Genomic DNA, 13,148 nt, shown 5'->3' on the forward strand with positions numbered 1-13,148 from the left:
CCTTCCTGAGCATGTGTTGCATGCAAAAGAGAAATGTGTTTTTGGGGAACAAAAGAACACATGTATGAGTGTTGTGGGTAAACACAGACATCTGTGTTTGAAAACTGAGGCCTCTGTATTGATCAAACTGAGTCCAGCAAGAACAGAAACAAAGGTATTCATTCGGGAACAATTTGCACATAACAGCATTTGCACAGGGCAGGGTATTTTATTTGAAATGTCTTTAGTGAAAGATATTAAGCAGGAGCTGGCAATGTGCTTATCAATAGACCTTATTATTCTGCTCTTCCTTTGGTAAATGAACATAGCAAGTTCTTTCAGGGTCCCCTCAATCTTCTTCTTGTTTGTGCTGGACTTCATTGATCCATATTTAGCCCTCCCTGATAATGTGACGTGACAGCAAATGTAAATGGCAAAGTCAATGAGTGTTTCCTTTCAGTTGAGACAAAGCGAGTCAGATAGACTATCAAACTCTTTGGATTTATATTCTTGTTTGAAATAGAATTTATTACCTTGTTAGAAACTAAAACAAAACACACACACAAAAAGTTTGCAACCATTTTTTTGTTATTGTAGTTGAAAGAGATCAGTTTTATGGGAGGAGTGTCTTCTAGGCATGTTCCAGCCAAGTCTATCAAACAGAGAGGCCAAGAATTATAAAATTCAAAACCTGCAGCTGGTGGTTCCTTGGGGAGTCACATTACAGTAGTACAAGCAACAGTCTTTCATTTCAAAGGGGGAGGCATATGACTGCAGCCAAAGGCCTTTCAACGCTATTTTAGGTAAGCTGATCTGCATGAAGGCCATTGTAATCTCTCGTGCTGCTCAGGTTTTAGGCGATATTTTTGTTTCATAATGCTGTTTCTGTGTCCACTGCAAGCATCTGCTTAGATGTGCCAGGCTCGATCGGGCACCCTGTTACATCACTTAGCAAATGAGGTCACCTCAAGTAAATAGCAGTATTATGGAGAAGAGAATGAAAACCCCAGGATTTAGCTGTTAGGACTCAAGCTGAAAATGATGCAGCTATGCTGAAAAGGCTCAGTGGGTGCAGTGGACAAGGCAAGCAACAGGGAGGACTCAAACACAAATAATCATCTCCCTCAAGATCCTTTTTCCACAGTGCAAAACAGTGACTGCGGGTGTGGGTGAACAATAGTTTTACAAACTCCACTGCTCAGAATGAGCATCGCTTCACGTGGAGTTCTATGCAGCCTATTTGCAGCTGCAGTAGTATGTTTCTACATAGCGATTAATGGGAACACTGAGCTGGAACATATCGTTAGGATGAGACTTGAATGCCTGCAGTTTACTGGTTGTTATATTAGAAAAAACAGCCTGGGAGAGAGGGAGAAAGGGTTTGTGAGATTGCCCGGCTGTGGTCAGACTAACTGCAACCACCTCATCCAAGGAGGGTCCAGAGTCAACATTGCAGCCTCAGCCTCTTACAATGTGATTTAAATTTCCCAGAAGCATGCTTCCTCTCAGCTGATGAAAATTCATGGACTGCCTTGGGTGTGATGGAAAGCAGCACTAGGGGGCCAGGCTGCGCTGAGCCCGGACACGTGCCCGGTACGGCGCTGGGACAGGGCAATGCCTTCAGCCATCACATGTTCATTCAGCCTGAAGCTTTCCTGGCATCCAGCATGGTCTAACAGTCATGTCAATAACATGCCCTGGTTTTTCTAGTATGTACCAAATCCCTTTGAAAATTCCCACTCTGCAGCGTGACACCTGCAAGGGGAAATGGAACTGGAAAATGTGCCAGCCAGGACCAGGTCTTCCTTTGACAGCACTTACTGTCATCACTCTTCCTGATGCATTTTTTGTCGCCTCAAGTCTGCATTTCCATTTATGTTCTATTAGACCAACCTACTACTGAAAATCCTTAAAAGCAACTTATCCAAATCCACCTTTGAGTTAAATTTAGACCTAAGGCCCTGATTTATTCTATTGATGGGACCTGGCGACCAACAATAAAAAAGAAAAATAATAGCTATTAAATCTCTAAAAAGTAAATGAGTTGGAAAAGGAGAGGGATGCCAAGGTAGCCTCTCCAGTAGCGGCAGAGGAAAGCCAAACTTACATGGCCATACAGCTTATACATAGTTTAAATAATATCCTCTAATTAAAAATAAAGTCAACTTTATATAAAACATCTGTGAATTCAACAAATGGGGCAAAAAGAACATCAGGGAATACTTTAAATCCCTCATCAGGTTTTCGGTTTCTCTGTTCAGATCCTTACCCATTCTGAGGAGCTGATATTCCTGAAGGAGGAGTGTTGTGGTTCCCTATGATGCTACCAAGTATCAGTGCAGGGTTTTGCATTTCTGTGTGCTGGGCTCCCCATCCATACTACCTTCAGATATCCAGCCTCCCTTGCAAAGCTGTGTTTCAGGGGATCCCACAGCACCTGAGGCAGGTCAGTGAGGAAGGGGCAACGCTGGAGCTGGGCTGAGACCCAGGGAGGCAGATCCTCCATCAGCCCCGTGCGCTGCTCTCACAGCAGTGCTGGGAGCTGAGCATCCATGTCCACTGGGGAGAGCATCTGTCTCATGTAATCAAGCTTATATGCATCTAAAATATAAGGGTACTTGGCCATTAGATCTGGATCCTTGCACACTAACAGAGGTGCCTTCACACACTCACTTCTTATGGCAGGACCATAGCAGGTAAACATAGCTTTGAAGCAATCTACAACTGTTCATCTTGGAATTATCTGCTTTTTATATTTGACAAGGGGGAGAGACCTGTTGCAGGTATTGTTCAAAATTATAACACTTCTCATAACTCCATTAAGAGTGTCACTGTTCAGACAGCAACATATTTGTCTAAAATTATCTAGATTATAAAGGAAATATAATCTGGGCATATGTGTACCGAGCAAATTTAATCCAGTGCACAAACTGAGATTCTTCTTGTTCTAAAGCATCCCTAGGGTGATCTTGTCCTTTTTCTCTGAGTATCATTTGCTTCCTTCTCAAGAGGACATCTCCTGAGGTCTTTCCTCTGGTTGTTGTGAGCCATTGTTCCTAATTCTTCAGGTAACTACTTATATTTCAGTGTCATTTAAAAGCACAGGTACCTCATCAGGGCTCTCTAGGTCCTAATTATTCCCTGATGAGGACATCAGGGAAGCTGGAGGTTCTCTGCTGACAAACAAATAGTGGGGGTTATACCCAGGTGGGAACACTGAAGAGGGAACAAGGCTGCTGGAAAATGATTTCATTCCTTCCTTCTCAAAACTCTGCCCAGGGCAGAACTCCCCAGTTAAAGACACATGTACACAGTCCCCACCCTTTGCAAGGGCTCGTGTGCTTGTCCCATTCTATGTCATTGTCTTCCTAAAACATTTATTGGATTTGAATTCTCCAATAGTATCTCTCCCATGGTGACAACTAGGTTTCTGTTTTAAACTCAAGCTATGTAGACCTTTTATTGTCCACACTTTGCCTGTGTTGTCTGTACCTGAAGACGATTTACAAAGTTCCTGGCCAGAATACATTATCAGATTTTATGTACTTGCTAGCAGTGTCTTGGGAATTGATGTCTGATGAATCATCTGTTGACTGAAACTCTTAACCTCACAGGTCAAGATTTTCTGCTTTGCTCAGGCTATACTGGACATACAAAAGAAAGCAACTAGTCAGTACTCCCTAATTTCAGTCTATTCTTGTGTTTTTATTAACCCTGGGTGAGTTTAGAACATCTTCTGGCTGCAAAAGACAGCAGGTAGGGGTTCACCTTGGAGAGTTTCAGTGATCTGCCTTTCTCACCCTCTGTAACACTGGCAGCAAAGGGGTTTGGAGCCAGTTGTGCTGGCTCTGTGTCACTGAGGAAACAGATTACATCTGTTCCATTTTGTGCTTCTCTAGGAAAGGGAAAGGAATGGAATTTGGGTACCAGCTGCCTGAGCCAAATGCCATGAGAAAACCTTCAGTCTTATAGGATCAAACACAGACTGATGCTCTGATTCAGTTTGTTGGGTTAAAAAAAAAAAAAAAAGAAGTCTGGTTGTCTTTATCTTCAAAGTATTTTTATAGTTGTATGTGCTATTTAATTTTGGTCAACTTTTGTTCTTACTTTCTGGGAAAAAAAGCCTCCAGAAATAATTCAGACAGCTCCATTCAAGCTGTTCTGCAGATGTCAGTATGTGTTGGAGTCCAAAATCCAGCACAATCAGGATACAGTCGTTTAGTAGGGACTCCAGCAAGAGATGCTGGACAGGAAACATATATGCTATTTGAGACCATAACACCAGATTTCCTTTCTGTTAGCATATTTATGTGTCCCACGTGCCATCTCTGTCTCTTCTTCCTGCTGTGGAACAACTTACTATATCTTGATTGATAGAATACTGCACATCCAGATGCTCTGTTGTTATCTCCTTGCTGAGAGGAACACAGTTGGTACATTTGGGCTACAGGGCTGTCACCATGATCCCAGCCATGTGTTTGACTAATTGTTTAAATAGAAAGAGAGCTCCTGTTGAAGCTTGAGCAGTGTTCCTCTTTGTTTGGTCAGACAAAAGAAAAGGTGGGAAGCAACAACTCCATCTTAATGTTAGAAGGGCCTGAGGACTCAGGAAGACTCAGAGATGAGCCAGGTATTCTCCACCGAATTTCTGATCCTGAACTCAGTCCGGAGCAATTCTGGTGCCCATAATAAGTTAATCCTGGTTCAGCCCATAGCTCCTGAAATACAGTCTGTCCCCACAGAAGCACCTCCATGCTGGTGCAATGAAGCATTCATCAGAATTGCCAGAGCTCTCAGCTGAACATCCTTTAGAGCTGCAGAGGGAAGAACATGGGTGACTCAGTGTTTGAGCTCCTAACAGCCTGTTACAAAGTAATAAAATTAAAGCCATTCTCTAGTGCGGAAATTCCTCAAAGGCTTCTTCTGAATTTGATCTCTTTCTCTAACCTCCAAGTAAAAAGAAAATCTCTACAAAATTACAGAAATTTTCACAAAGAACTCTGCAGGGGAGAAGATTTCTCATGCCTATTCCCCAGCTGGTGTGAAAGCTCCTGGATCTATTTCAGTGCAGACAGAATCAACATCTGAGTGGTCTTATTCACCTTTTCTAATCTCTTGATAAGAATTCAATCCCATTCTTCCTCCCACTGCCTCTCTCACCCTCTTGAAATAGGCTGTTTATGGTGACTAAATGCATCTATCCAAAACTGGCTATCATCCAAAACCGGATAGGCAGAAAGCCTAAGAGCAACAGAAAACTAGCAATTTTTATTAGGACAGAGTACTGCACCACACAGAATGCTTTGTTTAAACTAGCAGAGCTCTGTGTCCTATTGAATATATGTAAATAACTAGCTAGTGTGGATTTTTTCCAATGATGTAGGCATATTTTAGAATACTTAAATACTCTGAGCAGCTCTTCTGACCCTGATAGATTCATTCTCCATTGCTGATTCTTTGAATGAAAATCAGATGTTGGCTTGAGATTTGTACTGCAGAATAAACAACATGAAATGCTACCTGAAATACAGTATATTTTACATATAACTGTAGATGCTGTTCACTGCTGATTCTGTTTCTGAATATGATTTTGTGATTGAAAAAAATATTGAAATTGAAGGGAGATAAACAAGAAGAAACGATACAGCAATTTTAATAACAGAGTACACTGGGTAATTTAGTGTAGTGAGTTGGACTGAGCATGGTTCTTTACATTGTATTCTATTTTTAAACATGCACTGTCAGAGCATCTTTGGCAGTTGCCAGCCCTCAGTCTGATAGTCTATAGGCTTTGGCAAAGGTATGGGGATTCAAATACTGCACTGAGCCACAGGAACTGCTCAGATACCTGCAGCATCTGCTCCAGGGCTGGCTGAGAGGGGACGGCAGCGCTAAAACCCTGGCTGTTGTCCTGCTCACAGGTACTCCCATGAGCATCAAATGCAGTTCCCTGGCAGAACAGGTAGACAGGTTGTCTCTGTTATGTGCCTTCACATGTCACAGACAATGATGTGGTTTGCGAGCCTCTAAGAAGCTTAAGATCTTAATTAGAAAAGGACTAAAACCTTAATTATGGTGCTGTGCCACAGGAGGGAAAGCCAAGCACACCATTATTTTGCACCCTTGTAGAAACAAACAACTGAAATGCTGCTACATTTGCTGGGGTATCTATTCACTTATGCTGATACAATGACCCCAGGGTCACTATTGCTAGTTCTCTGCCTGTCAGAGCTTGGGTTCATGTTTTAGAGACAGTATGAGATCCTTCATGATTTGCAGGATAAATCATTTAGTCACTCATTTAAGAAGTGCCCAAAGAATCCTTCAGATACCCATCTCCCAAATCCTTGTTTACCTCATTAGAGAGCTATTCATTCCCACTTTCTTTTCAGTTGAAGTGGACTCAGTACTACATAAGATCTATTTTAGAGGGAAGGAAGGACAGCCTGTGACCTGATAGGTCTTTTCCATCTGCAGTATAATAATATGCTTGTGGTGTTCAGCCTTGCTACCTCTGACTGCTGCTGTGTGGCTGAAAACTAAACAGCTGCAGCAGTGGCTGTGCACACATACCGTGGTTCAGAAAAGACCATCTCAGGGTAATCCTGCACTAACTGGTACCTGCTGGTCCCTGGAGCAGCCTGGGTACCCCGCAGCAGGATGTGTCCATGCTTGGGATCATTTTGATTGCTTGCACTTCACCTTCCCGAGGCTGATGGGCACTTGGTTGGATGTTCCCAGAAGCTCATACAAGTCATGACAGAACTCATTCACCAGAGCCAGTGCTTGACATAAACTGCTTGCACCGGCACTCAGATGTTTGTGAGCAAAGTCCTGCGCTACAGAGAGGAGTTGTCAGTCCCTGTGTGGCTGAGTCCCTGCCTGCACTGCTGACACAGGGCAAGGCTCTATCATAGCTCAGGTTTGAGTGGCTGAGGGAGCTGGGGCTGTTCAGCCAGGAAAAAAGGAGGCTGAGGGGAGACCTCATCGCTGTCTACAACTACCTGAAAGGAGGTTGTAGCATGGAGGGTGTTGGTCTCTTCTCCCAAGTAGCAAGTGATAGGACAAGAGGAACTGGCCTCAGGTTGCACCAGGGGAGGTTTAGATTGTATATTAGGAAAAATCTCTTCATGGAAAGGGTTGTCAGGCATTGGAACAGGCTGCCCAGGGCAGTGGTGGAGTCACCATCCCTGGAGGTGTTTAAAAGGCATTTAGACAAGGTTCTTAGGGACATGGCTTAGTGCTGAAGTTAGGTTATGGTTGGACTTGATGATCCTGAGGGTCTCTTCCAACCAAAACAATTCTACAATTCTATAAAACACTCTGATGAAAACACACACTGAATGCACAGTGATGCTTTCTAGCACAGGCACAAGTGACCACAGAGGATGGGAGATGGTTTGCTGGTGCAGGCAGCATGGAGAAGGCTGGGATTCCTGCCAGCTGCTCTCGGAACATACGGCACATTTTCTCAGGACTGCTTGGGGCGCTCCTGCTTCTTCATTTGCATTTTGCTATTTGCTTCTGCCATTTCCTTTTCTTCCTGATTTTAAGGCTTTTGCTTGCTGTGTGATTCATTAGATTTGTTCCTGTGTCAGATCTTTCAGTTATGCCTTGTACTCTGCAAAGACATGTTGCATTGTTCTTTTATTTTAATGTCTTTCACCAATCTTGTTGTACCATACAAAGGTTAGACCACTGTCTGGGTTTTAAATATATCCGGTCAGTGGGTTTTATCACAGGAATAATAAAAGTGAATGTTACATGTTAAAATATGAAGCCATTTACCTGTGAAGTTCAACCTTAAAGGCAATTTCTATTGTCTTCCTCTTTCCAAACCAAATACAATATGTGTAAGAAACCAGCAAGCCATTTGTATTCCAATTTGCATGCTTCCAGGTAGAAAGAAGCATGATGTACTTATCTGAGATTGGAAAGTTACTCTCTAAAAACAAATTAAGCAACTAATAGCTTGAGGGATCACTTCATAGGTGAAAGGATTTCTGTCATTGGGAATCAGATGTATTTGCATTATTCCTCAGTGGCTTAGAAATTGTGTACGTATTAGTATAATGTAAGCTTTCTAGAGAGATTACTTTGCTGTGGGTTAATTTGGTAAGCAAATGTTCTTTGTGGTGTGGTGGTATGTAAGACACAGAACAGTCATGATAAATACTTGGAAGTCCTTGGGCAAAAAGAAGGAGTTTGTTTTCTGTTCTTTGTGGCCAGCACCTAAAAGCTCTCAGTGGGGCCGTACCTGAGCTGACAGTGTGCAGCTACCACCTGCACCTGTATAGGGAGACTTGCTTAATTCCTCCTGCCAAAGAGGAAGGGTCTTTCCCTAAAAGTGTATTATTTTAGCTCCAGCTCCTCCAGGGGTGAGTTGGAACATGGGGGAAGCTATGGCCTGTGTTTCCATCCGGAGGATGCTGGAGGAGCAAGGGATGTAAATTCAGACGGTTTCAGGGAGCCAGGGGCAGCCAGCTCCCCCAGCCTCACATCAAAGGCAGGGTCTAAAGCTGAGGGGGAGACTATCTCCCCTGCTGAGGAAGAGCTTGATCACAGCAGGTGCTGAGCAGCTCCTAGAGGGGACAATTCCTTCCAATTCTCATTATATTAGATCTCTATTTTTAATGAATCAGAGAAAAGAGGAGCTGGGGGCCAGGATGGTATGTGAGGGTCACAGAGCACACCTGCCTCCTCTGGGGTAACGTTTACAGGTGTTGCCCTAATTGATGCATGTGTACCACAGAGTTTAGGTATTTGAGAAGGGATTGACAGGCCTGCCATAGACTGATTTCAGGTTACCCACCCGTCAGTGTGGAGAGCAGGGAGTGAGGAGCTGCTTAGGGTGGCACTTCCCAGGCCGGAGCTCCCTGGGAAGTGCCTTGTTAGTCCCAAACTTTCCCAAATGTTGTCTTCATCAGGCTTTTTCTTTGGAATATTTCAGGTCTATTTGACCTTTCCTGCGTGAGCAACAAAAACGACTTTTTAAAAGTCAACCTGAACCATCTGAAGAATTTTTTTTTAATATTCTGGAACATTCTCACTGTAAATGATGGGTCTTGGGATACTGTCTGAACCAGTTCCTTCATCCCCAGACCCCGCACATGATATTTAGATAAGCACTTTGAGGACAAGTGAGAGTTAATTCTTTATAGCAAATTAGCTTGTTGTCTGATGGCAAACACGGACACCTAGTGGTATTTGAGTGCAGAGCATGGAGATGCTTTAAATTTATCTCCAGGAGAGTAGATACAGCAGAATATTTGTTCACATGTTTTCCTCTAAAAGAAGGAGAGAATTTATTATTTTCAGAGAACGTATAATAGATAGCATAATGTACAGTATATAAAATGTACTTAGCAAGGAGCAGTGGAAGAATTAGGGGAAATTCATCACATTGGTAAGATTTGTCAGTGTATTTACCAAGAAGTAACTGTGTTTCTTGTTGTGTCTTACATATCTTACACCACATCAGGTACCATATTGGATCAGAAATATTTTCTACACCTCAAATTAGTCCATAACAAAGAAACCTCCGCAAATATTATAGCACTGTTTTATTCTTCCCATACCTGTGAATGTTTGCACTTCAGTTATGGGGAGGTTATTTCAGTGTGATGAATGGTGGGTTTGCTGATAAACTGCATAGCTGGTGCTAAAGTGATCTCTCGTGTGCTTTCATCAACCCACTGAGCTCTTTCTGACAGGATTAATGGGAACACTTTGTCTGAATGGCCTCGAACAGCTGCCGTGGTCTGTTTTGTTTGGTTTTTTTCTATTTATTTACAAATGATCTTTCAGAGAAATATTTCCTTCTTCTTCCCCAAATCTAGCATTTCGTCTACGGCAGAGACACAGGACAGGTGAGAACCAGTCCTTGTCCACTGACCCCTTTCTGTAATTGTAATTATCACCCCTGTGAATGGGATTTCTTTCACATCTGCATTGGACACACAAACCCCTGTGCCACTGAGTGGGGAGACAGGCTGTTCCCGTGGGAGTGAGTGTGCATTCAGGGCTGCTTGGGCTAAAATAAGGGATTCCAAGATTGTCCCAAGTGAAGAGTGAGGTCTGTAGACATGAGTGTGCTCTCCTCAAGGTCTCCCCCATTCAAGCTGATGAGCAGATCCCAGCTCTCATTGATTTCACAGAGATACTCAGCATTTTACAAGATTTATCCCAATTCAGTTTGTTTTACAAGTAGTTCCTTTAAAAACCTTTTATAATATGCTTTGTTTTAGCTTCATATACTAAGAAAGTGAGATTTATGGTATTACACTCGTTTGAATCAGACTGTGTACTATTCTCATCTTAATAACTTTTTAATCAGTGGACTAATTTCATTCAAATTTGACTAAGAACCTCAAAGATTCCCACATGTTTCAGAGATGCAGGCAGCAGGTAGAGGAGAAAGACCCACACGAGGGTCCCTAACGACAGGGCACACAGCAAGAAATCCACACTGCAGAGGAGCACTGAGAGAATGGAGCACCAGAAAAGCCTAGATTTGTGCTCACACCATTTTAGGCTCCAGAGAATCTAACACTGAGATCCAAATTTGTAAGAAAATGAGCTTCGTTAGCTCTGCGCCTTGTGCAGTAGCTTCTTCTGTTTTGTTCTGCTGTACATACAAGCTCTTATATATCCGGTCTCTGGCTATATAGAGACTATAATTAAACAGAGACCAGTGGTGTTCATCAAGACTCACAGGGTGTGAGGCTGAAAGAAAGCAGCAGGTTGCCAGCACTTAGTACGGAAGTAAGACGATACTTTTATTCTTAGTTACAAACCCTGGAAGTCAGCATATAATCAATCACTCTACGTTTATAAATTTACACCTCTGCTTTCCATCAGAGAGCATGGGAGGAGCTTTTCCGCTCTGCCCAGTCAGGATTCCCTAGTCTCCCAAGAGGTCCCTAGAGCAAGTGTGGGAAGATGAGGCCATATTTCTTGCCTTGCAAAAACATTGTAGCTGTATCCTCACTACACCGGTGGCATGTGGGAATGTGTCTAGCTCACACTGTAGAGGGGTGAGATGGAATTTGTCCTGCCACGAGGCACAGCGCCAAGGCAGCCTGGCCTATTGACAGTCTAGAAAGCCACCCCAGAAACTAAAGCAAGAAAAAAGCAAGGTTTCCGATGGACACCCACAGCTAGAAAATTCACAGCTAGAAAAGTCACCCACAGCTAGCATTCAAAAGTTAACTGGGTGGGTAGCTTTGATTTCTCACTTCAGTCCAGCAGAATCAGTAAGAAGTAAAGGAAACCAGGGCCACAACACGTTGAACTTTGACAAAAGAAATCATTAACTTGGCTTCTGAGTAAGACAAATCCTGTCTTTGCCAGTGTAAATATGATGCAAAGATGATTGCCTTCATCCTGCCCTCTCTAACTTCTGTTCCTGTTCTTTTATTTTTTTTTTCTCCTGTTGAACCTGGCCAGTTGTCTGGAGGGTGTGAACTAACCGTGGTGCTCCAGGACTTCACAGCGGGCCACAGCAGCGAGCTGAGCATTCAGGTGGGGCAGACGGTGGAGCTGCTGGAGAGGCCAAGTGAAAGGCCGGGCTGGTGTTTGGTCCGGACCACAGATCGGAGCCCACCCCAAGAGGGTCTGGTCCCCAGCAGCGCTCTCTGCATTTCCCATTCCCGCAGCAGCGTGGAGATGGATTGCTTCTTCCCTTCAGGAAAAGGTAGGCAACAGTCCGGCAGGTTTAACTCTGTTTCAGATTTCGCTTTTTGTATCATGTAAGTGCAAAGCTGCTTGGGCTGCTCTTGCAGTCATTGTGGGTAAAAGGCTGTTTAGTCGTCAGTGAGTTTTGTTTCCAGATCTCTGTGAATCAGCACTGCACTAGCCTAACTCCATTTCCATGTATCGATGTTTGTATGTGTGCATCTTTTGCTGTGTGGCAATCATTATTGTCTTGAGACACTGGACAAAAATAGAACCTTTAAACAACAAAAGGACCCTTTTCCATGCCTAAACGCCTAGAGGGAAGGAAAGTCATATTGTGTGTACACCCAGGATGCCCCAAATTGTGGATATGTTATTTTATGAGTGTCACAGTGCACACTAGTATGTGGTTTTTTAGTATATCCCTGCTGCTGGTGTATTATTGAAAACAAGCCACCAGTGAGTACTATTACCCTCTATTGACTCATGAACTGAGACATTGTGTGTAATGGCACAGTACAGTGGGGAAAGAATCCTTCACAACTAGCGTGCAACAAAACACATCCCTGGTATTATCCTGAGAGCTTGGGCTTCACCTGCAATGAATGGTGAAATATTGTTTGTCTCTGTGGTGTCTGTAGCCTATTTACTTGGTGTTCTGTTCTGAGCAATGTGTGTCTTGTATATAGCATCCATGCAACTAGGCATAGGAGACACTCTAGAGTGATAGACCAGAACTGGTTGGGTTCAGCGTGGCCACAGCAGGTCTCCTTTAGGCTGTGCCCTCACTTTTGGCCATGCACAATGCAAGTAAGGTCCAGGGAGGAAAGGTTCCTGTCATCCCACTCCTGACTTCAAGCCCGTAACCTGAACTGGCTTTTTAAAGTTTTTTTCCTTCTGTATTAAGGGAAATAGAATTTGATCTGTTCTTGTTTGAGCAAATTAAGCTTGGTGGTTTTGTTTGTTTTGAGAAAAAGCATTGAATCCAGGCTGTAGTCTGTCCTTGCTCCCTGCCTGCGCTCCCACTGCAGAGACTGGGAGTGGGGAACACTGTCTGATCCAAACCTGGGGGAGGAGAGCTTGGCTATTCCTCTCAGATTTGATCCCCTCAGCAGATCTCTGTTGGCTGGGTGCTTCCCCTTGCCTTACTTTGCAAGAGGGAGGAGGTGAAGTCAGCGCTGGCTGTCAGTTCTGTCTGCGGTACAAACTCCAAATGTATCACGCGCTCCTTAGACCCGTGGCCACTCCCTGCCACACACCCAGGCCCTGCCCTGCTCCTGCTGCTGCAGGAGCCTCACCTGGTCCTTAGCCATCCCCTGAGAAGCACTGCAATTGCCTACATGCAAATTAAATCTGTGAATAAACAGAAAAGTAAAGCTGAAAATCAATCTGGTGTGCATAAGAGCAGTCACCGCCTGGCATGACTCATAGGAAGGCAGAGATGTGTCTGCTGGGTGCATCGTCCAGCAGTTGGGCTTGGGTCCTCTGCTGAA

General features: G+C 43.7%; 1 protein-coding gene across 7 annotated transcripts in view; it reads left to right on the forward strand.

Annotated features, from left to right (window-relative positions):
- The window catches only part of KALRN (kalirin RhoGEF kinase), a 513,163-nt gene that overhangs the window by 400,843 nt on the left and 99,172 nt on the right, over nucleotides 1-13,148 (forward strand). For all 7 annotated transcript variants that reach the window (XM_082056725.1, XM_082056718.1, XM_082056719.1 and 4 more), the window contains one exon: nucleotides 11,428-11,674. In XM_082056725.1, the coding sequence (XP_081912851.1) occupies nucleotides 11,428-11,674 (247 nt within the window). The remainder of the gene's footprint in view (nucleotides 1-11,427; nucleotides 11,675-13,148) is intronic.

This window comes from Streptopelia decaocto (genome assembly GCF_964273445.1).
Source record: "Streptopelia decaocto genome assembly, chromosome: 6".
In the NCBI taxonomy this organism is placed as follows: domain Eukaryota; kingdom Metazoa; phylum Chordata; class Aves; order Columbiformes; family Columbidae; genus Streptopelia; species Streptopelia decaocto.